The following is a 27,245-nucleotide window of genomic DNA, read 5'->3' as shown; positions in this document are numbered from 1 at the left end:
CTTTGAGGTAGATTGACATCCTTTGATCCAACCAGAAGGCCAGGTTCATCGTCACAAGCCAATCCCGACCTTTCAGGTCCCACCCCTTGATTCTTACCCGGCTGCTTCCTTGCGGAGTGACGAGCTCCGCTACCTTTGAGGGCTCAGTTTCCTTTGATCGACACCCATACCGACGAATCAGAACGCCGGGAAATTCGAGAGGGCGTTGAAAAGCGTGCCTTTAGGCCAATAGCTTCGCGGCAGGACCCGGAGCCGACCAATCACCGCCAATCACTCGGGGCCCCGCCTAGCGAGTGACGTAAGTAGGGTGGGTAGCAACAGTTGCCCCGGTGAGGGAAACGGAGGCGCCATAGCCACGGTAGTCGTGGCGACCAAGCAACCCGGCAACGCGAGTCAACAACAACCACCGCCTGGCCGACCCCCACCCCCACCCCACCCCCAGCCCGGTCCGGGGACCCCGGTACGTTCCGACCCCCCTCTAACATCGCCTCCGAGGCCTCGGGAAAGCCCTTCGGCGGACAGAAGTGGGGAGAAGCCGAGGTAACCGACGGCTCCGGGGTGGCGGGTTGGGCTGGGCCGTGGAGCTCGAGGGCGGGTGTCGCTGTAATCACAGCCCTAGGGGAAGGGGCGGGCGGTCAAAATGGCGGCGGCGACTGTCGGGACCGTGGGGGAGGGGGCCGGGGCCCAGCAGGGACTACACCACCCGCCCTCGGGCCCCGCGGTACGGCCCCCGCGAGGGGCGGGCGTTCGCAAGCTGGCGGCGAGTGGAGGTCGGGCGGACGGGGCTGGGGGCTTTTATGTACCAGGAGGTACGAAGGGGCGGGTCTGGGAGGCTGGGCCAATGAGAGCAAGGGAGGGGCGAGGCGGAGCCAATGTGGGCGGGCGGGGCCCGGCGCGAGGGTGTGGGCGGGGCCGGTGGGATCCTGGGGGAGTCTGGTAAGACCGCCTCCTCCATGCTGCTCGCTCCCTGAAGCTGCCCAGGTGGTACCCCAGATGGTACCCGTAGGGCCCCTCCCCGTCAAATCTAGGACTCTGCGCTTAGGTGCCTGCCATATCAGAGGCCTCGATTTTCCAAACTCTAAAATGGGCAGAATGATTGCCATTCTTAACACTTTCTGCATTTCTGGGACACCCAGTTCCGTCCAGAACTTTCTCTAGGGCTCTTCTGTTGACTTGTTCACCTGTGAGCTGGTTCTGGATGTGGTTTTGTTAGATGATCTGCTAGCCAGTGCTGATTTCAAATCCCTAGTTGATTTTTAAACCCTCCCCTCGCTCTGAGTGGAGAAGCTGTGGGCCCCGACATAGACGAGACTTAAAGCTTTGAGGATTGTGTTTGCAGAAGGTGAAGGAGGCATGGAGTAGGGAGGAGTGTTTCTGAGGGAGTTAGAGGAACAGAAACTCACTTGCTTCCCCCGTGGGTGGCCCTGTAAGACGTGGTGCTGTCTGGTGGGGTGAGGGGAGAGGCTTGTTGAGGAAGATGGACCGATCAAGGTCTCTCCTTCTGGGGATGGGGAGCCAGTGTGGCATGGAGTTTTTAGATCCCGTAAGCGCCTTCTCTTGGCCAGAGACATGTTTTCATGTCAACCCAGTCAGTGAGGTCACATGTCGCCGAGGAGATTCCAGTGGCCAGGCCACGTGGGCAGAAGGACACCCTAGGTCAGAGGGAAGGGGAACCCTCTACTTTGGTTACAGGAGAAGCTGACCTACCGCCCTATGGAGCCAACTAGATCATTTTAAGTCTGGTTTTCAAGCAGCCAGCCAGGCCAAGATTTCCTTTGCTTTTTCTCTGGCTTTGGTGCTGGCAGACTATAACAAACCACTACCATTTCGTCTACATCTGTCTATTCCTGGGTTTCCCTTCTCAAGGCTTACTCCCTAAGAAGTCACCCTTCTGAGGTGGGCTGGGGTAGTGGGGCAGTTCTTCCTATACCAGCTCCCTTCTGCCAGGAAGTGGGGCTCCTTAGTCCGTTAGGACATCAGAGATCTATCTGTTTTCAGTAAACATCTAGAAATGCCAGCGATGTTAGAAAGGTCACCTGAACCTGGAGGCGCAGGTGATATTACTGCTTAACTGGCGTGACTGCCCAGGTGAAGGGCCTGAGCCCAGGGCTCACTTCAGCTGGGTGCTCTATGGTGAGTTTACTCACTTCTCTGGGCCGTCATTCCCTTCTGTTGGCGGGCTACCTGGTATCCACTGGGCATTGTCTTCCACTCGGTTGCTGTGCTATGTATTCCAGAAAGTAGCATCGGACACAGGACTGCTCCCAGTCTCTCAGCCACTGCTGTTAGGAGGATGCTCCGTGGCTCCTGCCAGTCCTAGGGATGACACCCTTCCCACAGGTTTTCAACATTGTGTTTAAAAGCCCTCACTGGCCGTGGGGGCTGCTGACAGGGTGCCCTGGATGCTGAATCTAAGGGCTCTGTTTTCAAATGCGGATGTGGCTCTTTCCTGGCTCTAGAATAGCCTTTCCCCAGCTGCAGGAGAGGAGCTAGAAAGAAAATTCTCCCCTGAACCCATTTTATCCTGGAGGCAGCTGGGTGGGGACCTGGGAAAGGTCAGGGACTCCACCTTCAGACGCAACAGCACTTGTATGGTCTTGCCAACCCAGGGCTTCCTGCTGTGAGCTCCTGGTGAGGGCAGGCATGCCCACTGCCGCCAGCAACAGGAACTTCTTCACGGGGCCTCTCACATGGCGGTAGACCAAAGAGCAGGCGGTGAGCCCGTGGCGCCTCCACAACCACTTGACAGTTGTACTTGAGCCTCCTGTATGTCAGCCAAGCTCCTAAGGTTGGGGACTGGGGTGGGGTGATGGGAAAGTGGGCTTGGGGAGATTGCCTTCCCAGATGTGGAGGGAGGGGAACTGTGAGCAAGTTGGCAAAGAAAAGGAAAACAGTGCCAAGAAGCAGTCTGCTGTAGAGAGGGCCCGTGGAGACTGAGCAGAGAGGAGGAGGATGGTGGGCTAGTAGGAAGAGCTTGTGCAAAGGCCCTGAGGCAGGAGGGGTTCCAGCTGAATTGGAAGAATGTGAACCAGTAGGGCTAGAACATCCAGCTCCTGTGGGGCAGAAACAGAAGGGACCTTGGGAAGGGCTCTGGGGGTCCAGGATTCTCTGATGGGCAGCCTGGGAGCCTTAGGAGCAGAGGAGAAAGGAACCAGAACTGATGTTTTCAAAGGGCCCTGTAGACTTCAAGGGCAGGGGTGAAGCCAGGAGGCTGTGCCCAGGAATGACAGGGAGGTGACCCAATGACTCAGATGAGGACCATGTGAATGCAGATGGAGAATGCCAGGCTTTGGGGGTGGGGGTGGGGCACGTTTTAGAGGAATGATCAACACGTGATTTAAACTCATCAGAGACAAACAGTGAGCAAAACTCAAGTCATTTCACTTCCCATTCCCTTGCGGGTGACGGGCAGGGAGTGAATGGCCTGATCTCTTGGGGAAGCCTTATCCAAGAGGTGGCCTGTTTGCCTACACAATCTGGCCTCAAAGGCAGTGGCCAGCAAACCCGATGTGGCCCACTGCCTAGTTTTGTTTTTGTTTGGATGACCTGTGAGCCAAGAATGGCTTTCCTAATGTTTAATGGGGGTGGGGAATTAACTGTGGCACAAAGAATAGTTCATGAGTCTCTAAGGCACTGGTTCTCAACCTTCCTCATGCGGCGACCCTTTCATGCAGTTCCTCGTGGGGTGGTGACTCCCCAACCATAACATTATTTTCGTTGCTACTTCCCAACTGAAATTTTGTTACTGTATGGATGGGGCGACCCCTGTGAAAGGGTCCTTCAACCCCCAAAGCTATCTTGACCCACAGGTTGAAAGCTGCTGCTCTAAGGGAACAATAATGCTCCTTAGAATAATCAACCACTTGAAATCCAAAGGGCAGCGTTTACAGGAGGACAAAGTTCAGGAGGGAGAGGGGGAGGAGGAGGAACAGAATCAATCAGGAAGCCCTGGGAATTGGGGTGAGCAGGCTGTTGTAGGGCTGGGCAGTCAGTGAGAGGAAGCAAAAGGTGTGAATTGTTAAGTGGAAAACGGGTTGCTCTGGAAACCTCTGCCCAGTTAGGAAAGAAGGAAGGAAAACAACCTAAACAGAATGACCAGATGGATGCGGAAGTTTTTAAGGGAAAACACTATGTGTTCTGTGCCATGTGAAAATGACAGGAAATCAGAATCTCAGTGGCTAGACCTAGTTTTATGGCAACACAGTCACACGCAGTTGTTTGCTCATTGTCTGTGGCTGGTTTTCTTTTTCTTTAACAATACTATGTTTTGGGTGCAAGTGTGCACAGCAGATTAGCTTCCCATTCAACAGTTTGTCTTGAAGGTTTGGTGACATCGGTGACATTAAAGTTCTCCTCACTTCTGGTCTTTCCATTCCCAGTCATCTAGTTCCTCTGCCCACCCACCCCCACCCCCGCCCCACCCATCTTGACAATTTGGACTAATGTCTATGTGAGTTGTTGTTTTGTAGGGAGCACAGTGCCCATGGAAGCACTCCTTATCTTAAGATTTCAGGAGCTAGTTTTCGGTCAAGGTTTAAAGAGTAGCTTGGGGCAGTGATTTCAGGGTGTCCTCCAATCTCAACCAGCCCAATAAGTATGGACCTGAAGTTCTAGTCCACATTTTTGCTTCCATTCTATCAGGATTCATCTCCTGTGGCCCTGCTGAGAATGGTTGGCAGTGGAAGCCAGGCACCATCTAGCGCTGGTCTCAGGGTAGATGAGGCCGTGACTCGTGCCGATTATGAATGCTGTAGTTTCTTCTGAGTCTCTGATGTCCTTCCTTCTCTTTTGCTCAAGACGACTGGCAACAGACAGTTGTACCTGAGATAGCTGTTCACAGATTTTAAGACCCCAAATGTTCCCTACCCAACTTAGATGGAGAACATAAGCTTGTTTGAAGTTACAAGAGTCCCCCAGATCTCAAATGTAATTTAAGGACAACTTTATAAAGTCTTAAAGCAGGACAAGAAAAAGACACATCATCTGGATGAGGGAGGTCATAGGATGAGGTCATAATGGTGTCCAAAGGTTCACAACCCCACAACTGCTTAAATAAGGCATTGAGCACAAAGGAAACTGCCACAAATTCTTGATTGGTGGCAGATGTGTACACCACAGGTAAGGTGAGAACACAGGAGAGGGAGCCAAAAGCAACAGGGCATGACTCATGGCTATCGGACACACCCCACCCCACTCTCAGTACCACCCCCAGTTCAGGGATCCCGGTCAAGGAAAATGCCCATCAAGCCCCTCTGGGACACTGCCCCTCCCAGGGTTGTCTGGCGAGGGGTGGGGGTCATATTACTTCAGATGCACTCTGCCTGAGGGCAAGACTGTTCTCATTGGTCAGAGGGGATTCAATGGGACCACATTCAAGTGGATGTGGGGGTTTCGCTGTCATCCAGGGCCAAACAGGGAGGAAGGGAGGGCTCAGAATTTCACCTCTAGTATAAGCTTTATGAATGCTACTGTGCCATTTGGCTGAGTCGGCTCTCGAAATTCTGGTCCTCAGTCTCCAACCCTGGAAACCCTATGCTGTGAGATTTGTTTAAGGTGTGCATGTAACTATGCCTCCGGTGTCCACTGGTTTGCCTGTTGGGTGCCTCTCTGCTCCTTGGCAGAGAGCTGAGGCTTTCCGCGGCTGTAAAGAGTCACAGTCTCAGCAATCCAGGGAGGCGGTTGTACTCTTCCCTACAGAGCAGCAGTTCTCCCCCTTCTCACGCCGCGGCCCTGTAATACGGTTCCTCGTGTAGTGGTGACCCCAATCATAACATTTTCAGTGCTACTTCATCTCTGTCATTTTGCTGCTGCTATGAATCAGGTGACCCCTGTGACAGGGTCGTTTGCCCTCTAAAGGGGTCATGACCCACAGGTTGAGAACCACTGCTATAGGGTCACTGAGTCAGAATCGCCCCCAGGGCGATGGATTTGGTTTTGGTTTGAGTGGCTGGTTTTGCACTGTAATAACAGAGCTGACTACTTGTGACAGACCCTCTAGGCCATAGAGTCAAAAATATGTATTGCTTGGCCCTTTAAGATGTTTGCCAACCCCAGAGCTAAAGTAATCGAGTCAAACATTCCCCACAAGAAGTTCTTCATTTGCAGGGAGGTGCAGCCCCTAGTGCTTTCTGTGGCAGATTCATTGCTGGGCAGTAGGTGTGTATAGTGAATTCATGGTGCATGCATCATACTCCATAAAACAAAAGGTTCTCATGCTCAAAAAGTGCAAGGCACTCTTCATGCTGTATAGATACATGCCCTTTATTCCTCTCTAGGGAGGAAAACGAGACTTTCTGCCCCGTTAGTTACCGGCTCAGGAACCCACGGGAACATCACTACCCTGGGCTCTGGGGTGGCTGTGAGTCTTAACGGAGTCAGTGGCAGTGAGTGTTTGAGAAGGAAACAGGTTCTTTGGGAAACTTGGTGCTCTATGGCCACCTTCTTAGACTGACAGTGGGTGTGCTGTGTGGGCCCCCAGGACAGAATTCAGCTCAGCTGTTTCTAACTCTTCTTGCCCCTTTTTGCGCTCAGGCTTTCTGCCCGTCCTGCCCTCCTTCCCACCCCCTGCAGCTGAGCGGAAGGGGTGCAGCCCACAGGCTTGCACCCCTTAAAGGAGACATTCCAACCAAAAATGAAATTCACTGCCACTGAGTCCACTCCAACTGACAGTGACACTCTAGGACAGGGTGAAAGGCCTCCAAAGAGCAGCTGGTGCTTGTGAACTGGTGACCTTTTGGTGACCAGCCCAGCGTATAACCACTATGCCACCAGGGCTCCTCAAATGACCAGCTAGTGTGGAACTCTTACGGCCCTTTCCCCAGGTGCTGCTGGCTACAGTGATGAGAAGCCTGAGCCCCAGCGAGGACAGCTCTCCCAGCCCTGAGAAAGCTGGGCCAGGGTTTCTCGAAGAACTCCCCAGGCCTACCTGCTTCAGAGTTACCTCGGGGTGCTGGCTAAAGAAGCTGATTCTGGGACAGTCCCAGATCCTCTGAGTGGCAGAGGCCTAGAGAGTTTTAACTAGTCCTCCAGGTGATCCTAATGAATGTAAAACTTTGCAGGAGCCACCCCCCCCCAGCCCCCTCCAGTGCCTTTGTCCCAGGCTGAGGATCCTGCCCACCCGTCCCCCTTGCCTGCCAGGTATGTCTGTAACACACAATACAACGTCCACAAGCTGCACTTGCCCATGCCAAGCTGGTCTGTGGTCATGGCCTCACTAGAAAAAACTGTCTGCTCTGTGCATCTGGGTCTTATCGCCCCAGGTGATAGATGGGAAACTGAGACCCAGAGGAGGGCTGGTAATGCCTCCAGTCTAGCAGTTAAAAGACAACACCAGGCTTCTGATTGGGTAGGTCTGGCCACTGACTGACTCCAGTGAAGGGAAGCCGGAGCCCCTGGTGGGGGGAGGCGTCCAGGTTGGCTGGGTTGGAGCTGGAGTGCAGCCTCCCAGGGAGCCTACAGGGGACCTCTGCCTGGTCTGGGAGGTGGTTCTGGGCCTCTGCCAGCTCCACCTGCAGCAGCCAGTGGAGTCCCTGCCCATTCCAAGCATAGCTGAATACACCCAAGTGACAGCCCTCCTTTCCATCTGTAGCAACAGCCAGGCCGGGCACAGAGGCCAGCCTCGTGACTTTATACCACTCCTAGTGCCACGTTCAAGGGCCCAGAGCAGTGAGGGGAGCCAGAGTTGCTCATTGTCACTGCACCTGGGCATTGCCCACGCCAGCTGGCGTCGTTCTCCACCGCCTCCTGCTTTGCAGCTGGGCAGCCTCGGCCTGGGAAGCCCTCACCCACAACTGCCCAGCTGGGAGGCAGCCCCACCCAGGCCTTGTTCCTCTCCCTTGACGTGCCCCCAAAGACTCAGAGACCTCTTGAGTTTGTTGTTAAAGGCCAAAATGGACGCAAAGAGAAGGGTGAAGAGCACCATCTCCCCTCCACCCCACGCCACCCCCATTGCCAACATGGGCCTCGGGCTTCCTCTCTGAAAATCAATGTTTGTGGGGAGGGTGCTGCTGGGAGAAGCAGATGAACCGGGATCCCGAGACCGTGCTTCTGTCAGGGATCAGAGCTCATGTTTGGGGTTTGCACACTGCCCTCGCCCCCTGGTGTGCGACTCTGGGCGGGTCCCACTGAGCCTGGCTGTGCCCATTTGGACAAGGGGCGACAATGCCTCCATCCCAGCACCAAGCTCTGGCTCCCTCTGGGTCACCCTGCAGTTGGAGGGGGCCTCCTGCTGGCCTGCCACGGTGCACAGGTGCCTGCCGTCCCTGCAGAAGAGCCCTTGGGCCCAGGTCATCGTTCACCCCCAGCAGCGCTCCCAAACTCAGACCCCCAGGGCCTAAATAGAGGCACAGCCCCTGCTCCTCCCCCTCTTCCATTGTTCCACCATTCTCACGTGGACAGGGACTCCTCCATGCGGCCAGGGCTCAGCGGGAGCAAGGCTATGCCTGCCCAGCACCCAGCACGGGGACCCTGCACCTGCCTCCCGAAGAGGGTGCAGCAGCCCCTGTGGCCACAGCAGTTCAGGAGACCTTTCAGGCTGGGGAAAACCTAGTCCCTCGGGGTCTGGGTGGCATGTGTGTAGGGAGCTGGACTAGGTGCTTGGGAATACAGCTTGTCCGCAGCCCCGCTGTCTAACAGCCTGACACCTGGTCCAGGGCACAGGCACCCACCCCGCCTGCCCTGGCCTGCTGTGTGGCTGAGACCCTGCCTCATACCTTTTCTAAGCCTGGGCTGCTCAGCTGGCAGACAAGGGTGGGTCGGAAGTTTAAGGTCATAAAAAGTGTACAAAGCGCTTGGCTCAGCACCCAGCCACCAAAGCCCTCGGGAGACACCCTTGAGGGATGTCCTTGGCCCAGGAAGGAGGGGAGGGGCCAGCTTTGACCCTGTGGGAATAGAACCATTTGTCAACATTCTGCCCAGGGCCCCCAGCAGGGGAAGCTTGACCTGAGGCAGCAGTGGGGGCACACTAGGCCCACAGGAAACCCCCTGAGAGGCTTTGGCCTTGCCCACATAGCCTTTCCCCCGCAGCACAGCGGGCTGTGCTCAGCCACCAGGCTGGGAGTTAATTAAGTTAGTGATGAACCCAAACCTCTCTCCAGGGAGCTAGGAACTGCCCCTGTTCTCCTCTGTTGTAGATTAATTCTTGTTTTTCCTTCTTTTTTTTCCCTCTCCCCCCCCTTCTTCCCAAGGAAGAGAAAAAAAAAGCCTTATTTATTATCATTTTCCCCACTGTTGGCATGGCAACACAGGCGTACGTTACTGAGCTACAGGCAGCCCCACAACCATCCCAGCCGCCACAGGCCCAGCCGCCGCCGCCACCACCACCACCACCACCACCACCACCACAGGCCCCGCCACAGGCCCAGGTCCAGCCCCAGCCACCCACCGCTGCTGCCACCGCCACCCCCCAGCCCCAGTATGTCACCGAGCTGCAGAGCTCCCAGCCCCAGGCGCAGCCACCGGGCAGCCAGAAGCAGTACGTGACGGAGCTTCCGGCTGCCCCCACGCCCACACAGCCGACCGGGGCGCCCACCCCCACCCCAGCATCCCAGCAGTACATCGTGGTCACCGTAGCAGGTAAGTGCTCAGAGCCAGGGGGTGCTCTCTGAGGAGTTAGCGTCCTAGACCTGGGGCCCTGCTGTCCCTGTCACTAGACCGGCCACTTTTGCACTTGCCAGGGTTCTCCAAAGTCCACCCCCTAGTACAATGGCCCTTAAAGGAGGAGGGGACAGTGGGAGGGAGTTGGCAGCTGTTTGCCTGAGTAAGGGCAGTGTGACCCCAGCCACCCTGCAGCCGCCACCTCTGTACAGTGGCACCCGGGAAGGGTCACCGGGGCCAAGAGGAGCCACCCTGCCCTTTCTGGGAGGTTCCCATGGCTGAGCGGATGCCTGGGGTGCGGCTTTCTCACAGCTTTGAGATCTGGGGTCCTGGCTCCCTGGGGACTGTGCCTCCCTCCCTAGAGCGTTGTCCTTAGTCCCTGGTCCCTCCCAGGGTGCTATGGGCTGGGTTCAGGGAGCAGGGAAGGGGGTTCTCAGCTCCCCTAATGGGCTGGGTACAGGAGAGAGATCCTGATCCTCTGTGTGGACAGCGGTGTGGCTGGAAGCTAGCAAGAAGAGTAGTACCAGTGACCAGACCATCTGGAAAGTTGGGGCCCAGGGAGGGCCAGGGTAGAGCCTCTTCACCAACTGGGAAGAGAGCCCCACACAGTGGGGCACTCTGTGCCTTCAGGACCCCACCTGGCCTGAGGTCATAGCAGCCACCAGTTTCAGCGCCCCCAGCAATGCTGTGTTGGCTCCTCGTCGGCCCCCTGCCCTGTCTCCCCCTCAAAGGCCACACTCCTGGTCCCTGAGCCTGTCGAGCCATGAGGGGTTTGGCCTGGCCGGACCCGCTGCCTTCTCAGCAGCTAGAAGATGATCCCTCAAGCCTCTCTGGGAACCCTGTGGGCCAGCTCTGCTCAGGCCTGTAGAGGTCGATTGCTAATGCCCCAGCAGCCTTCAGTGCATGTGCTACATCTCCCAGGACACCCACCTGCCCTGGTCCTGATCACTGCTGGGGCCCCCAGCCAGCCCTCAAACTCCTACACTAGACCTGCCACATCCTGGCCCCACCTGCTCCACCAGGGGTGGAGGGGTTGCAGGGGTCGGGGGGGCTCCCTTCAGGTCTGCCCAGTGTGTCCCCCATGACTCCCCACCACCTCCCACCACTGGCAAGCTGCTCCATCACCTTTCTGGGCTCCCCAGTTAAGGTGGGAGGTGGGGGGTGATCTTGGTGGGAGGGGAGTGCCTGAGCATGAGGGCAGGGCACCCAGAACCCAGCATGGTGTGCTCACCAGAGCTCTCCACCCCTTCCCCCACTCTCACCTATCCCCTCTCCTGGGCCCACCAACTATGAGGTTTTGCTATCTCAGGGTCTAGGGACCCCAGAGTGGGGGTCTAGAGTGGGTGACAGCTCTAAACCCCTGACACCCCAAGTCTGCTCTCTTTTCTGTTTACCCTACTCTCCCCCAGGCCCACCCCCATCCCCAGGAGACCCTGCTAATGTGCTGGGTGCAGGGTAGGGGTGCAGCCTGTGAAGCTCATCTGAAAGCACCCCTGCACCTTCCAGGGTAGACTGGGATGTGGCTGGAGGGCGGGGAAGAGTCATAGGAATGCTTCTGAGGCATTGGCCCTGGGCTGGGGTTCTCTGGGTGCCTGAGAGGCCAAGGCCACCCCACTGGGCAATGGCAGGCACCCCTTAATCAGTGCTGTGACTGCCCAAGTGAGAAGAGCCCCATCCACAGTACTACCCTGAATGGGCTTGGGGTGTGGCCCTCACCCAGTGGTCCTGGGGAGTTTCCCACCCCAGCCTGCCCCCAGCAGGGAGAGGAGGTGGCTTCACCCCTACAGGCCAAACCTGCCATGCCGGGAGCCTGCAGTGACCCCACCCAAATTGTGACCCTTTTCATCTGGGGGCTGCCTGGGACCTCAGGAGTTGGTCTCTTGGGTGATGGGGGGTGAGACCTTCTCCAGACTCTGAGGGGGAGGAAGAAAGAGGGGGAGGGTGGGACCCAGGCCTGGGAGGGTGGGACCCAGGCCTGGGCTGTCCCTGGAAGGAAGCTCATCTGCTCTGGCAACTGCCCGCTGCCTGCCCAAAGGTGACTTTGGAGGCGATGTGAAGGGAGCTCAAGTTACTCATCAGGTGCCAGGCTCCAGATTCACAAGCCCCTGTCCTCCAGGCTGCCAGGCACTGGCACTGGGCCCTGGAGGCCAGCCAGATGGGGATGAAGCCCCCAGGGCGCTGGCACTGGTGGAGGGATCAGCCCAGCCCACCTACTTCTCTGCTTCCTGTTTCCTTGGGATTCTTGGGAGGGAGATGCAAGCAGGGACCAGCCAGGCAGAGAGGAGCAGCAGTCCCTGCTAGGAGAACCCCTGCTCTCAGTGGTCTGGGGAGCAGGGCGTGGTCCCTCTGCCCATCTGCGGGAGGGACCTGGGGCGGCCTGCTGAGCGAGCCTCCCAGACCTCCCTCCCCGCCCCTCCCCTGGGAGAGGCTCAGGCCTGTGGGTGGGTGGGGGTGGGGCGGGAGGAAGGGCAGCCCCTCCGCAGAGAAGCATGTCGGATCAGATTCAGGGACAGGAAATGGGCTGCCTCTTCCTGCCTCACACTTCACACAGCAGGGCCCTCCTGGCTGGGCACGCAGACATAGCTGAGGTCCCCAGCCCAGCCCACACACAGCCACAGCGTGAGGACTCGAGGCTGAACCTTCACCAGCTCCCTGTGTGAGAAGCAACCCGGGTCTGTGTCCGGGAGATGGGGTAGATACCTGATGCCAGCAATATATATATATATATACACACACACACACACACACCACCCCCACACCCCCACCCCCGCCTCCTGCTGAGTGGCCCAGCCTTGGCCCCTGGGGTGGCAGGTTCTAAGCACCAGCTGCCATGAGGTCAGCAGCACCCCCCACACACACACCCTGTGCCCCATAGATACCCCAGGCAGTGGAGGGCAGGGAGGGGCTCTCATGGTACAGCTTTGTTGACTCTTCTCCCGGAGGGCCATCTCAGGGCGGGCCTTCCTGCATGGCCCTGGGATGCCAGGGGAGATGCCAGCAGCAAAGAAGCTGCCTCAAGGACTGTCCACAACAGATGCCTTCACATCTGTTCCCACCAGAGTGCACTGTCCCTGCTTTGGCCCTGATGTCATGGCCCCTGCTTGACAGCCCTCTTCCCCTCCTGGTGCCCCTCGATCTCACAATGCCTCCATAGGCCCCCGGGCTCACTGCCCCTGAACCTGCATCTGCCCTTTGGGCCTCAGCCTCAGCATGACCAGTGACACCATGTGCCACTTGGCCTGACACTGCCCGCCATTGTCCAGCCGGGTGACCTTGGGACAGTCACTTTCTCTGGCCTGGTGGCCTCACTTGAAACGGGGACATGGGGGACAGAAAGCATTTATGCCAATCCTGCCAGCCCCTTGGAGCACACAGGAAGGATGGGTGTGGCACCCTGCAGGGAGCAGCAGGAAACACAGGCTCGCAGGCTCCTCCCATCCCCAATCTGGCTTTCAACACAGCTGGGGAGCAGGCCAGGCCACATGGGACAGGGAGAAGGGTATCCTTCCAGCTGGGGGAGCAGCTCCCAGCTGTCACTGGGGGACACCTGCTCTGCCACCCTCCTCGCCCCCGCCCCCCACTCCCTTTAATCACTCAGTGCAATGTGCATGAAACTTGACCTGTGCCCGCCGATGGTATCGGGGACCCAGCCTCGAGCCACAGGGCTGAGCCCGTGAAAGCCTGGCTCCACACTGGGTGATGCCACCAGGAGGGGCTGTTTATTCCAAAGAGGAAGGATCCCCCAGGGGGATTAGCCACCCAAGGTTGCAGGTATAAAGCTACCCACACACTCGGCTGCTCCCTGAGAGGTGGGTGAGGAGCGCTGGGCTATCTCCCCTGGGTGGAGGGCGGGCATCATGTTCTATGACTGCCTCTTCTCGGCCGCCTGTCAGCGTGAGTACCCACCTCCTTAGCAACACACCCCAGGACGACAGGGGTGGCAGGACATGGGGGGCCAGGGATGCTTACTGGGAGACCCCTCCTCTGAGCAGGGGTCATCGCAGAGGAGGTGACCCCAGGGCTGGGAAGTCAGTACCTGTCCCAGCAACAAAGATGGCCCCCCTGCGCAGGCTTCCCCGTGCACACCTGCAGCTACTCAGCCCTCCTGTCAGGTATCCTTTGGTGAGGAGGGCAGGGGGTGCCTGGGCTCCTCTGGCCTGCACCCCACTCTGCCGAGTAGCCCTTACTAGGTTAGCCAGTGGGTAAGGAGAGCTCTTGGGGAGTCCTGACCTCAAAGGGCCCCATGTCAGTGTGGCATCCCCTTTCTTTGGGCTCAAGGTGGGGGTAGAGCAGGGGACAGCCTACCAAGCATGGCGCCCCCCTCCCCACAGAAGGTGCCATGCGAGCCAATGAAACCGTGTCGGAGGCCAGTCCAGGCTCCACGGCCAGCCAGACTGGAGTCCCCACTCAGGTGGTGCAGCAGGTGCAGGGCACTCAGCAGGTAGGGCCTGCCCCTCCCCCAGGTGAGTGGGAGGCATGGGAGGGGGCAGCTGGGGTGAGGGAAAGGGCGAAGGCTTCCCTCCCTTTCACCTTCCTGCCGAGCCACCTGCTCACCCGATCTTATCAAGATGGTCAGCGCAGCTGTCCTGCCCACCTGGGCTGGCCCGCCCCTGATGCCTTGCCCCCACAGCGACTGCTGGTCCAGACAAGCGTGCAAGCCAAGCCGGGCCACGTGTCACCTCTGCAGCTCACCAACATCCAGGTGCCTCAGCAGGTAAGCATGTACCTGCCCCCAGGCCCACCCTCTCCTGCATCAGAGACCAGGACCCATCCTGGGGCTGGCCCCTCCCCAGGTAAGGTCAGGAGCAGCAGGGAGCGGAGGAGCCCCAGGAGTTGGTTTCAGCAGCCAGACTTGAACTTGGGTAAGAATGGGCAGGAAAGGAGGCGAGGAACGAAGCAGGGGTCGGTAGTGGGTAGGGTCTACCCTCCAGAGCGTCAGGCCTGTGTCCCAGAGGTGAGCACAGAATTGGCCTCTGTTTGCTGGGTTTTGGCTGAGAGCATTCTGTGTGGCCTCGAAGCCAGGCTCCCCATCACGGGCCTGGCCACACCCTAGCTCTGTGATTCGGGGGTGATGATGGGCAGCAGGAGGAAGCGCCTCACGCGGGCAGCTGCCATCCATGCCCGTCACTGAACCATCCTCTTCCTCGGCCGCAGACCCTCCCCACCCAGCGCCTGGTGGTCCAGAGCCCCGCCCAGGGCAGCAAGGGTGGCCAGGTCTCCTTGACGGTGCACAGCACCCAGCAGGTGCACTCCCCGCCTGAGGTAGGTGGGCTCCCTGCCTTCAGACTCCCAGCCGACACGACCCTTTCCCCAAGCAGGTTGCCTGACCTTGCCCGCTCTGAGCAGGGAGGGCCTGGGGCTGGGTGGCGGTGGCGGTGGCGGTGGCAGGGACCCTGCCAGTCACAAAGTTATCCGAGGAGCAAAGGGGGCTCCTACCATACTGCCCCAAGGCAGTGGAGCCTCCTCCAGGCACTCCAGATCCACAAACACCATCCAGGGTGATGGAGATGGACAGGCCATAGCGGCTGGAGGCTCTGGTTGAGTCTCCTTGGAGTCCCCAGTTATTCCTGGGGGGCTCTGGCCAGGCCCTGAAGCTGCACTTTGTAAAACAACAGGTGAAAAAAAAAAAACAACAACAAGTGATACCATGAGGACAACAACTTGGGGACAGTCTTGGTCCCACCACACCCCAGAGTAGCCCCAGTGCCTCAGTCCTCATCTGGGAAGAGGGGGTTCTGTGGGGTTCCATAGAATCAGCTCAAGCAAACTTGGGGACCAGCACCTCCTTCCCGTCAGAACCACCCACAGGCCTGCCCTCATCCCAGGGCCATAGGGCCTTGACCTTGAGTGCCAGCCCCTGTGACATGGAGGCTGCAGGTAGCCCCGTGGGCTGAGACTGACCTCGCAGGACCCCCAGCCTTGTTGGAGTGACCAGGGCTGAGGTGGGCAGTGGGCACAGGGTGTGTGCCCTGTACCATCCCATGGTGGGGACAGGCCTGCGCTGGAGCTCATCAGGCCAGGTCTCCCGAGTATCCCCAAGCATGCGTGTCTCCTTCCCTCCAGAGATCGCCGGTGCAGGCCAACAGCTCCAGCAAGACTGCCGGCGCCCCCACCGGCACAGTGCCGCAGCAGCTACAGATCCGCAGTGTCCAGCCAAGCATCCCCACCAGCCAAGAGGTACCAGGCCAAGGCCGGCAGGGCTGGGGTGAGGGGTCCCCGAGGATCACGCCTATGACTTTTTGAGTTGAGAGACCCGGCCCAGCCCAATTTGCCACCCTGACCTTGCCTCAAGTCCTCCTTTCAGCTGGTGGGCCATCAGGGCAGGGCAGGCGTCCCACTCAGAGCGGCCCTGGGACAGCTGGGGGCCCATCAAGGCCTTGGGGCCTGAGGAAATGTTTGCCATTTGTCCCAAGACCAGACCCTGGCGTGTACCCCTAAGGGGCTCAGACTGGAACTCCAGCTTCCAATTGTATTTCTTGGAAGAGGCCTGTTCTGAGGCCCCAGGCCCAGACTATTGCCATCTGGCTGGCCCCACTCAAGGTCCAAGGGCCCCGAGCCCTGGATAAGCAAGGAGGACTGTGGACACCTTTCTGAGCATGATAGCAGAAAGGCCACCACTTTGTCAGTCTCCTGCCCCACACCAGAGACTTCCTGAGCTCCACACTCCTGGGCTGGACACGGGACCACCTGAGGGTCACTACGGCTTGTAGGCGCAGGTCTCAGTCTGCCCAGCTCTACCTTGGCCCTGCCACTCCCTGTCATACTCTGGTTTCGGGGAGCCTGTGTCCCACCTGTGCCTGGGCGCCCTGGGGGCTTCTCCCTAGGAGAGCCAGCTTTTACCTGGGGATTGGGCTTTATGAGCCTGTCTCTGCCCTCCCAGAGGTCCGTGGTCCAGGCCACGCCGCAGACACCCAAAGCCAGCCCTGTGCAGCAGCTGACCGTCCAGGGGCTTCAACCAGTCCACGTGGCTCAAGAGGTGTGTGTCCCCCACCTGGCTGGGGAGGATGCAGGTCTGAGGGGACCCCAAGGAAGGGCTGGAACCACTGGTGTCAAGGGTTCCCAGCTCTCTGCCCCGCCTACCCCTCTTGGCCACACATCTTGCTGGGTCCTTCCCCAGCCAGGCCCAGAGATCTGATTGCTGCCCCGCCTGCTCTCTCAGCTCTGGGATCCTGCCATCCCACCCCCAGCCCCCACCCCTCGCACCTGGGAGGGAGTCTGGCGGGATAGCAGCCCGGTGGGCGGTGCGGCCTGGGTCCCGCCCACCGTGACCCCCCAGTGTCTCTGTTTGTCCTCCAGTGCTCAGGCAGTCAGTGTCCCGCTAGGAAGGCAGAGCAGCAGGAGCCCCGGCCGGAGCCGCCGCCAGAGCCACCGCCCCACAGGCCGGGCGCGCTGGCCCTGGACGAGCCGCCGCTGCTGCTGCTCGAGCGCAGCGGCGAGGCCCCGGAGCTCAGCAGCCCCGAGCCGCCGCGGTTCCATTACCTGTCGGCTGCGGCTGCAGCGGCTCCCGCCGCAGAGCCCGGCGCGGAGCAGTGGGTGGAGCTGGTGCGCGTGCTGCCCCCGCACCTGCTCCTGCCGCAGCAGAAAGTGGTCATCGAGCCACTGCCGGGGCTCCCAGCCCGAGCCAGCCCCGACCAGAGGGTCAGGATCCAGAGAGTTCCCCAGGTGCTAGTGTTCGGCACGGCCGCCACAGCCCTCAAAGTAGGTGGGGACAAGGGGCGACGGGCGGGCGGGGGCGGGATCCGGGGCGCTGGCCCCGCGCCCGGCCCAGGCTGCCCCCCAGCCCCGCAGGATAGACCTGCGGGACAGTCCCCCAGTACAGGCTCTGCCCCTAGATCCTGGGGTGGGGCAGGCTCCTCGGATTCCACCCCTGACGTCTGGTTGGAAGTTCCTTTTCTGCGCTGCGAACTGTGATCCCAGCTCAGACCCCAGGCTCCACCCCTAGTGTACTGGCCAGGTCTCTAGGCCCCGCCCCCACAGTTGTCAGATGGGGGGGCACTCTCCCCCAAGGCCCTGTCCATGGTCATAGATTCTGCTCTAGCAGTGAGCCTCAGCCCAGGGCTTGGCACTCCTCCCAGGTCCCACCTTCATGCCACATAGTCTGCCTGGCCCCTCTGTCCTCCTGTCAGGAGCCCCACGTGACTGCTGCCCCCAGGCCCAGCAGGAGAGTTCGGTCTGCTCTTCCAGCTGAGTCTGCACCCCTGCCAAGGCCACACCTCTGGGCTTCTGTCCCTGACCCGGTCCAGGGTGTGTCCAGAGGGTCCTAGTGTGTCCCCCCCACTGGGGAGGGGGTATCCACCCCTCGGATGTGGCAGGGGAGGCTGGGCATTGACGTGCGGCACCCTTTCTCCCTGCAGGTGCAGCAGTTGCAGCAGGTACCTGTGCCCCACGTGTACTCCAGCCAGGTGCAGTATGTGGAGGGCGGCGACGCTAGCTACACGGCCAGCGCCATGTGAGTGCTGATAGGACTCCTCCTGGGTGCCTCACCCCCCCCCACCAGCTGCTAGTTGACAGGAGGCTGGGGGCTCCCCAGGAGCAGCCTGCCATCCCCCAGAGACAGAGGCCACCACCCAAAGGCCCCCATATCTACATCCTGTGTGTTTTCACTTTAAATGTTGGCAGAATTGAACATTACTTGGCAATGGGAAATGTTAGAGGGGAGGAAGAACTCACTCTCCCTCCCGCGCCCTCTTGCTACACTCTGTCTCCATGTCCCCTGGTGCTGGCACGTAGAAAGCACCCCTTGTCCTGCCAGAGCACATGCACAGGCCGGCTCACAGCGGCCATCTAGGACAGGGTCGAGCAGCCCCTGTGGGCTTCCGAGACTAACTCTTCTGGGAGCAGAAGGCTTCATCTCCTGTGGGGCGGCTGGTGGTTTCAAACTGCTGACCTTGCATTTAGCAGCTCAGTGTACCACCGCGGTGCCACCAGGGCTCCTGTGGAAGAAGGAGCTGCTTTGTTTCTTCCCCAGACACACAGCCGGTGGTCTGTGTAGGTAGCGTTGCCCTTTGTGAAAACGTTGGCGTCACTGACGCTCCCTGTGTAGATCTGCGGGAGCCAATGGGCCAGTCCCTGCTGCGGCTGCCAGTGTGGGTCACCAATGAGGCTCTGCACCAGGGCAGGAAGTAGGACCCCCAACAGCACCCCCCTCTCCACCGGCACATTCTCTCCCTGGCTGCTGCCATCCAGTGTCTTACAGTAGTGTTTTCTCTGCACTTGTCTGGGGTTCCCTTTGGTCCCACCACCTACCCACAAGAGGATGACACTGGGAGTGGGCCATCTCCTGGGGTGACGCAGCCCCTCACACTGGCCACCTTGCACCTCTCAGGTCAGCCGCTGTTCCCAGCATGACCAGCCAGAGTTGGACAGCCCACCAGGTCACAGGCACAAGGACTCAGACAGTTCTCAGTGTCCATGGGACCCTGCCCTATGGAGTCCTTGGTGTCTCCCTCAGTGGCATGTCACCTGTGCCGGCCACAAGACTGGGCCCCTGTCCCCAGCCCCATCCAGGACATGTCCAGAAACATGCATGCTTGTTGACTCCCTCACTCAGCAGGTGTCTCATAAAATACCTTTTAAAAACCCACAGCTCCTCTATATAGGGCTTCCAAGACTAATAATCTTTATGGGAGCCCCCAGGCTCACCTTTCTCCCAAGGAACGAGAAAGGCTAGGTTTGAACCACCAACCCGGGGTAGTTATGCAGCCTAGTGCTGACCCAACAACTCCACCAGGGTTCTTTAAAACACCTACCAACCCCACAAAAATACCCAACAAATCACTACCACTCTATCTGTAGGGTAGAGTAGAACTGTCCCGGTGAGTTTCTACTCTTTGGGAGAGTAGAAAGCCTCATCTTTCACCCACAGAGTGGCTGGTGGTTTTGAACTGTTGATCTTGCGATGAGCAGTCAATGTGTAACTACTTCGCTGCCGGGGCTCCTATTAAATACCTTGGAGGGTTTAAAAATCAAAACTGCTCCATGGACTATGGCAAGACACTGGACATGTGTCCGGTTTGCCCTCCACCTCACAGAGAATGGACACGCAGGCTGAGCAGCGTGTCCCCGGCTAACTCCCAGCCCCCCATCCACAAGGTCCTCCTCATCTTGATTGTCTACTTCAAGAAGGCCCTGGACAGGACAGGAGGGCCTTCCTTGCTCCTTGCAAGCCCCATCACCATTTCCAAAGCCCTTGGAATGGAGGGGAGGTGGGGTGGACATTGTAGAGTCAGTCTCGTCTCCAGGAGCAGGGCAGGAGCCAGTTCCCAGGGACTGAGACTTAACAATCTGTGCACTTACAATCATTGCTGCCAGAGGACCCCTCTGGAATCACCTTCCTGCCTCCTTTGCCTCCTCAGTGCAATTTCTGTTTAATTTGGTGTCTGCTCCCGAGGACAGGGCCTGGTCCCTTGTCCGTTGTTGGGTCAGCCATGTCTAGAAGAGAGATGCTCCCTCATCAGGCTGGGCCCTCATCTCCATGGGAACAGCAAGCCCCGCAGCAGAAGGCTGCTCTGAGATTGGGTAGGAACCCACCAGCAGCACATGGGAGGGAAGGGTTGGCAGCTCAGAGTACCTGTCTGCTGGGGGTCCTGAGACCCCTGCACTGGGATCGGGGCCGGCCCTCGGCCTCATCCTCTGACTCGCTCCCTCTGCTTCCTCCCCAGCCGCTCCAGCACCTACCCCTACCCCGAGACGCCACTGTACACGCAGACAGCCAGCGCCAGCTACTATGAGGCTGCAGGCACAGCCGCCCAGGTCAGCACACCTGCCACCTCCCAGGCAGTGCCCAGCAGTGGCTCTGTGCCCATGTACGTGTCGGGCAGCTCTACCAGCAGTGGGGGCAGCAGCAGCAGCAGCAGTGGTGCAGGTGGTGGCGGCGGCGGCGGCAGTGGAAGTGGTGGTGGTGGTGGTGCCAGTGGTGGCAGCAGCGGCAGCGGTGCGGGCACCTACGTGATCCAAGGCGGGTACATGCTGGGCAGTGCCAGCCAATCCTACTCCCATACCACTCGTGCCTCGCCAGCTACCGTAAGTGCCCAACCCAGGTCCCCGACAGGGAAGGTGGGGTGGGGGGGGTACCTGGGCAGCAGGGTGGGCTGTGGCCATCAGAAGCAGTGGGCACTGGCACCAGCGACAAGAGGCTGTCACTGGTCCTGAAGTGTTTAGCTGCCGACAGCCTGGGGTCCTACTCACCCTGGGTGACCTGGGATGAGGTACTCAGCCTTTCTAGACTGAAACTTCTCGGGGAGGGGGAGTTTGCCCACAGTAGTGCCAACTCCTGTGGTTAGAACTGGCGATGGCGGATAGTTCAGGGAGGGCAAGGCAGGCAGCCCCGGGGAGCAGCTGATTAGGCTGGGGCGCACCTGATAGCATAGTTGTCAGCCTGACGTTTGGGGACTGCTCTGCCGATCCCGTTCCCCTCGCCCCCCACCCCAGGTCCAGTGGCTGCTGGACAACTACGAGACGGCAGAGGGCGTGAGCCTGCCCCGCAGCACCCTCTACTGCCACTACCTGCTGCACTGCCAGGAGCAGAAGCTGGAGCCCGTCAACGCCGCCTCCTTTGGCAAGCTCATTCGCTCCGTCTTCATGGGCCTGCGTACCCGCCGCCTCGGCACCAGGTAAGGCCCCCACCCCAGGGCCTCTGCACAGCCGGGCCTTCTGCATGGTTCTTGCCCCCGACACCCCATCCACCTTCCCTGTATCTCTCCTGGGAGCCCCACCCTGAATAAACACACTGTGTGTATGTGTGGGGAGTGCACATCATCAGTGCATAAACAGGGCTCCGGAAGGACTGGGGGCTATGGGAACCCAGCCTCTGCCTGCCCACTGGCCCTGGTCCCAGAGTGGGCCCATCCTGGCCTTCATTCCATCACTCCCTCAGAGCCGCAGCTTCATCTGTCACTTGGGGTGTGCGGTGCCCCTCAGGGTGGGGATGAGGAACAAGGAGCGCACAGGGAGCTTAGCGCGGCGCCAGCACAGGGGAGCCTGATAGGGCCCCACTCATCCGAGTAGCCAGCACGATGCTGCCCTCACGCCTGCTCCTTGCCGGATCAGGGTTGAGGCGGGGACAGAGCCACCGGCAGCAGGATCCTGCTCCTTTTGAGTACCACCAACTCTCTCAGGGGGGGCTTGCCCGCACCCGGCCCCACCTAGTCCTCCCCGGTCCTCCCTCCCAGGGGCAACTCCAAGTACCACTACTACGGCCTGCGCATCAAGGCCAACTCACCCCTGCTGCGCCTGATGGAGGACCAGCAGCACATGGCCGTGCGGGGCCAGCCCTTCTCTCAGAAGCAGAGGTAGGAAGGGGCCGTGCTTCGCAGGGTGGCAGGCGAGGCTGGAGCCAGCGTCACCCACCCTGCCACCCGCCTTTCCAGGCTCAAGCCCATCCAGAAGATGGAAGGCATGACGAATGGCGTGGCCGTGGGGCAGCAGCAGGCAGCCGGCCTGTCAGACATCAGCGCCCAGGTCCAGCAGTACCAGCAGTTCCTGGGTGAGGACCCCCTGGTCAGGAGCATGTCCCCTTGGGCTGGGAGAGGCGGGCATGCAACGGGGACCCAAAGCCTAGTAGGGTGCAGTCCCCATGGGTGGGCTCCATGGGAGTTGTGGTCTGGGGCACAGGAGTCTGGCAAGACCTGTCCCTGCTTAGAAGGTGATCCCAAGGCCGCTTTCCAAGGAGACTTCGTGTGCCTTGCCCATGGGGAGCGTTTCTGTGGATTGAGCTCTAGAGGCACAGCGATTAAAAGCGCATGGCTGCCGTCTGTGGGCCGTTGTGCTTGCTCCTGCAGGGCCTCGGGGAGTCAGCACCTACTCCACAGCACTGGGGGGTTTGGGACTGAGCCCCCACATTAAGCCCCTCGATGCTAAGCATTGCAAACCACTGACTGGGGTGGTTCAGGTCAAGACATAATGTGGGCAACACCTCCTGCGCGCTCCCAGCGCAGGTCTGAGCCAGCTCACCAAGATGTGCTCACGAGACTCAGCCTTTCTCAGAATAAATGTCTCATCCAAGAAGGAACAGAAAAAGCAACCCCTGGGCTGAGCAAACCCCACAGGGTGCTGGTGCCTTGTGGTGGTCCCACCCTGGCCCTGGGCTGAGCAAACCCCACAAATGGAGGGGTGTCCTCTGGGCAGACTGCCTTTGGTCTCCCCTCCCTGGGACCCGGGGGCTACAGGGCAGCTCCCCTGTGATCTTGACTGGTGCTGCTTCCTGGCTAGGTGGGTGGGCACAGGTCCCAGGGCAAGCTGCGGTGGGACGAGCTGCTCACAGGCTGCAGGGGAGAGGCACACGGATTCTGTAATCCCCCCCCCCCCATTTCCTGGGTGGGAATCCTGCATCGGATGTCTACCCTCCCCTAACCTCAGAGCCTCCCTCCCCACCCTTCTGCATATGAAGTGGGGGCTGGGGGCAGACAGGGGTGAGGACCTCACGGTGTGCTCCCTGCCCCTCCCAAAATCCATCCCCTCAGACGCCTCCCGGAGCCTGCCAGACTTCTCAGAGCTGGACCTCCAGGGCAAAGTGCTGCCCGAGGGCGTCGGGCCCGGGGACATCAAGGCCTTCCAACTCTTGTACCGGGAACACTGTGAGGTAGGACTGCTGGGCAGGGGGGCTGCCAGCAGGGGCACCACCACAGGCAGGGGGCGGAGCATGCGGCTCTGCCCCCCTGAGCCCCTGGCTCCCACCAGGCCATCGTCGACGTCATGGTGAACCTGCAGTTCACGCTGGTGGAGACCCTGTGGAAGACCTTCTGGAGGTACAACCTCAACCAGCCCAGTGAGGCACCGCCGCTGCCTATGTAAGTCCCCTGGCTGGGCACCACGCAGGAGTGGGTTGGAGGTTCCCTGCTGGGGAGGAGCAGGGCGGGGGGCTGCCTATGTGCAGCGGGCTCATGACTCCTGGGGTGGGGCCCACAGACACGATGAGGCTGAGAAGCGGCTTCCCAAAGCCAGCCTGGTCCTCCTCTCCAAGTTTGAGCCTGTGTTGCAGTGGACCAAGCACTGTGACAACGTGCTGTACCAGGGCCTGGTGGAGATCCTCATCCCCGACGTGCTACGGCCCATCCCCAGTGAGTGTGTGCCCCCACCCCCCTTCCCAGCCACCCAGACCACGCTCCCCCAATACCCTGACCAGCCCCTGGGCTGCCCACAGGTGCCTTGACCCAAGCGATCCGGAACTTTGCCAAGAGCCTGGAAAGCTGGCTCACCCACGCCATGGTGAACATCCCTGAGGAAATGCTGCGGGTGAAGGTGAGGGCGTGGCAGGGCCCCCAGGGGTGGCCTTGGGGCAGGGGGCCCTGGATGTCAGCTCGTGAGCAGCTTGTCCACCGCAGCTTCATGAGTCCAGGCCCCCAGGGCATGGAACCTTACCGCTGCTACCAGAGAGCCGGCACAACACTGGGAGTAGAAAGCCTTGCTTTAGTGGAGCGGCCCGTGGTTCCTGACCACCGCACCACCAGGGCTGGAGAACAGTGCTCGTAGCGGCAGCCCCCCGGGAGCGGAGCCTCCGCCGGGAAAGCCGAGTGCAGAGTAGGAGTTGTTCTCTTCAGGCAGCTCCGGGGAAGTCTGTGCGATGTTCGAAAGGGGGAGAGGGTGTCTGTCAGGAAGCCACTGGAAGTTGCTGCCCATTCAGGAACCATGCAGACAGGAGATCGGATGGGCGGACTTGCTCTCGGGCATGTTGCGCATAAAGCGTGGGTTTCCTGGAGCTTTGGTAAAGAAAGCCAAAGAGCCCCCACATTTTTTAAGGCAACCCACCCAGAGGGAGGTCGGCAGGGCGCCTCGTGGGTGGGGACATGGGAGGCCCGAGGAGAGGAGAGTGGGGTACAGGAGACCCCGGGAAGAGGCGCTGTGGTCAGGTACTGAGTGTCTGTCACCTGTGAGCCCAGAGTTAAGCTTTCTGCCTTGGAGCGGACGTCTGTCTCACGTGCACAGAACGAGACAGAAAAGTGCCGGAAGCCAAGCTCACCTTAACCCTTCCCGCACAGTCCCCACCAGCGCTTTCTACCATGGTCTCTAAATAGACAGACAGCTGGCTAGAACCCAGTCCATCAGGGGTGCCACTGCAGGGCACACCCAGCTGGAGGGGCCCCTGATGGCTGAAGAGCCACCTCCATCCTGCGCCAGCCCTGCTGGGCTCGCTTTTCTCCCGTGAGAAAACGGAAACCCCAGGCCGGAGAGAGGCTGCTGACGACTCAGTCTGAGAGGCGAAGCCCGGCCGACCCTGGCCCCAGCCCAGAAAGGGGTGCTGGGGAGCTGGGCACTGGCCCCATGGAAGCCTTAAGCAAGCAAGCGCACACACGCACACACACACACACACACACGCCCTTTTCCTGGGATGCACCAGGTGGCTGCGGCTGGTGCCTTCGCACAGACGCTGCGGCGCTACACGTCGCTCAACCACCTGGCGCAGGCAGCGCGCGCGGTCCTGCAGAACACGGCGCAGATCAACCAGATGCTGAGCGACCTCAACCGCGTGGACTTTGCCAACGTGCAGGTGAGCGCGACGGGGCCCGTGGGCATGGAGCAGTCAGGGAGCCCGGGCAGAGCCGCAGCTGAGCCCTGGTGCCACCCGCTGTGCCCTAGGAGCAGGCCTCGTGGGTGTGCCGCTGTGAAGACCGAGTGGTGCAGCGGCTGGAGCAGGACTTCAAGGTGACGCTGCAGCAGCAGAACTCACTGGAGCAGTGGGCCGCCTGGCTGGACGGCGTGGTGAGCCAGGTGCTCAAGCCCTACCAGGGCAGCGCCAGCTTCCCCAGGGCCGCCAAGCTCTTCCTTCTCAAGTGGTCTTTCTACAGGTGTGCCCCCAGACAGTGGGCTTTGGGGCGGAGCGGGAGCCCAGGGAGCCCCTGCCCCTGGACGGGGGTCCTCCCCACCAGCCAGAGCCTCAACTCTGGCCACCCGCAGCTCCATGGTGATCCGGGACCTGACCCTGCGCAGCGCCGCCAGCTTCGGCTCCTTCCACCTGATCCGGCTGCTCTATGATGAGTACATGTACTACCTGATCGAGCACCGTGTGGCCCGGGCTAAGGGCGAGACGCCCATCGCCGTCATGGGCGAGGTCAGCAGCCAGGGTGTGAGGGCGAGGGCCAGGGCACCTGTGGCGGCGGGGTCCTCACCCCTCCTCTCCTCTCCCTTCCTGTTCTCCAGTTCGCCAACCTGGCCACCTCTCTGAACCCCTTGGACCCGGACAAAGGTAAACAGGCTGTACCCCCAGCCTGAGCCCTGGGGGTGGTTGGCAGGGGCCGAGTGAAGGCCAGGCGGCATTGCAGCCAGGCAGCTGAGCCCCGCCTGGTTCATGTGCCCCAGATGAGGAGGAGGAAGAGGAGGAAGAGAGTGAAGACGAGCTGCCACAGGCTATCTCGCTGGCGGATGGCAGCGAGTCGCCCTCACTGGGCACGGAGGCCCTGGAGCCACCCGCCAAGCTGGCGAGATCAGATGCCCGCAGCCTCTTCGTTCAGGCGCTGCCCTCCAGCTAAGCCAGTGGCTGCCGCCCGGTCCCTGCCTGTCCGCCCCGCCCGCCACCCTCCCTGCCAGGGTCCCAACTGCTTCTGTGGCCTGTCAGCACTCCAGCTTTGGCCTGGGCCCGGAGGAGCCTCGGAAACATGGGAGGCCTGGGCCCCCTCCTGGCCCAGGGCTGGCCCAATCACTGGCCTGGCAGAGCCGCAGCTGCAAACTCTCTAACACAAAAGATGTGCCTTAAGGAACCTGCCGCCGTGCCCAGGTGCCCCTTGGAGCAGCCAGCTCGGTCCCTTGGCCCCGAAGGCCACAGCATCTTCCTACCCGCCTTCCCACCACCCAAGGGGGCAGGCAGGCAGGCCCCTCCCCACCCACCCCCACAGACCCATTAACTTATTCAGCTCGCTGGCTTTGCACAGCCTATCTGGGGCCCAGCTGAGCCCCAGGCGGGCACAGGTGGGAATCACCTGGGGACCCCCACTGTCAGCAGCCCCACTGCTCCCCTCCCCTTTGGTATTAAGTGCAATTAAAGCCGTGGGTGTTGCATTTTCTCCAGAGCTGGGCCTTCCCTAGCCCCTCAGCTTGAGGGGGAACTGCCTGGCCCAGCTGTGCCAGGGTGGTGGGGGGAGGGTGGGGGCCTGGCCTCCAGTTTCCAAAGAGCACCAGGCGCTTGGCCGGCTGGGGCCACCTGCTGCAGGCAGTAGGGGTGGCCGTCCAGCGCCTGCTGGGCCCCCTCCCAGGGCCTCTCCCTGTGCTGGTTTGTAGTGGAACCTTCCCCGACACCGCGCCCTCCCCACCCCCGTGCCGTCCCCCCGTCCCCTGAACGACATGACTCCCGTGCGATTTGTGAGTGCCACCAAGCGGAGTCGGTAACTCGTTGGGTTTCTTTCCAACTATCATGGCCTTATCTGTTCCGGTTTTCTCGGTGTTTTCGACCCGTGCGATAGATGTTTATGGCAAAACCGAAAAAGGAAAAAAAAAATCAGACCTATTGTACAAGTCACTCTTGTGTGTGCTCCGCGTGCTACAGCTTTGAGGGCCAGCCCTGCCCACCCGACGCCCACGCCCCCCTTCTCCCTCCTGGCGGTGAAAGTGTCCACGCGTGTGGTAGTCTAGTGCCGAGCTGTTTTCTATCTTTTTGTAGTCTTTCTTAAAACACAATAAATTCCGCTGTGTTATTTGGCTACTTGCTGGGCCTTGGGGTGGGG

General features: G+C 60.2%; 1 protein-coding gene across 1 annotated transcript; it reads left to right on the top strand.

The window, feature by feature from the left end:
- The first annotated feature begins 334 nt into the window (after positions 1–334).
- RFX1 (regulatory factor X1) lies at positions 335–27,223 on the top strand. Its single transcript, XM_075548075.1, has 21 exons — positions 335–540; positions 9,186–9,573; positions 13,926–14,035; positions 14,225–14,308; positions 14,749–14,856; positions 15,658–15,771; positions 16,475–16,570; positions 17,949–18,043; positions 20,256–20,616; positions 21,025–21,206; positions 21,765–21,884; positions 21,963–22,078; positions 23,055–23,173; positions 23,272–23,381; positions 23,500–23,651; positions 23,735–23,832; positions 24,929–25,078; positions 25,168–25,376; positions 25,486–25,639; positions 25,729–25,774; positions 25,888–27,223. The coding sequence occupies exons 2-21, from the start codon at positions 9,234–9,236 to the stop codon at positions 26,055–26,057; spliced, it is 2,934 nt and encodes a 977-aa protein (XP_075404190.1). The 5' UTR covers positions 335–540; positions 9,186–9,233; the 3' UTR covers positions 26,058–27,223.
- The last annotated feature ends 22 nt before the right edge of the window (positions 27,224–27,245 follow it).

Source organism: Tenrec ecaudatus, chromosome 1, assembly GCF_050624435.1.
Source record: "Tenrec ecaudatus isolate mTenEca1 chromosome 1, mTenEca1.hap1, whole genome shotgun sequence".
Lineage (NCBI taxonomy): Eukaryota > Metazoa > Chordata > Mammalia > Afrosoricida > Tenrecidae > Tenrec > Tenrec ecaudatus.
This window is presented reverse-complemented; position numbering and strand designations above follow the sequence as displayed.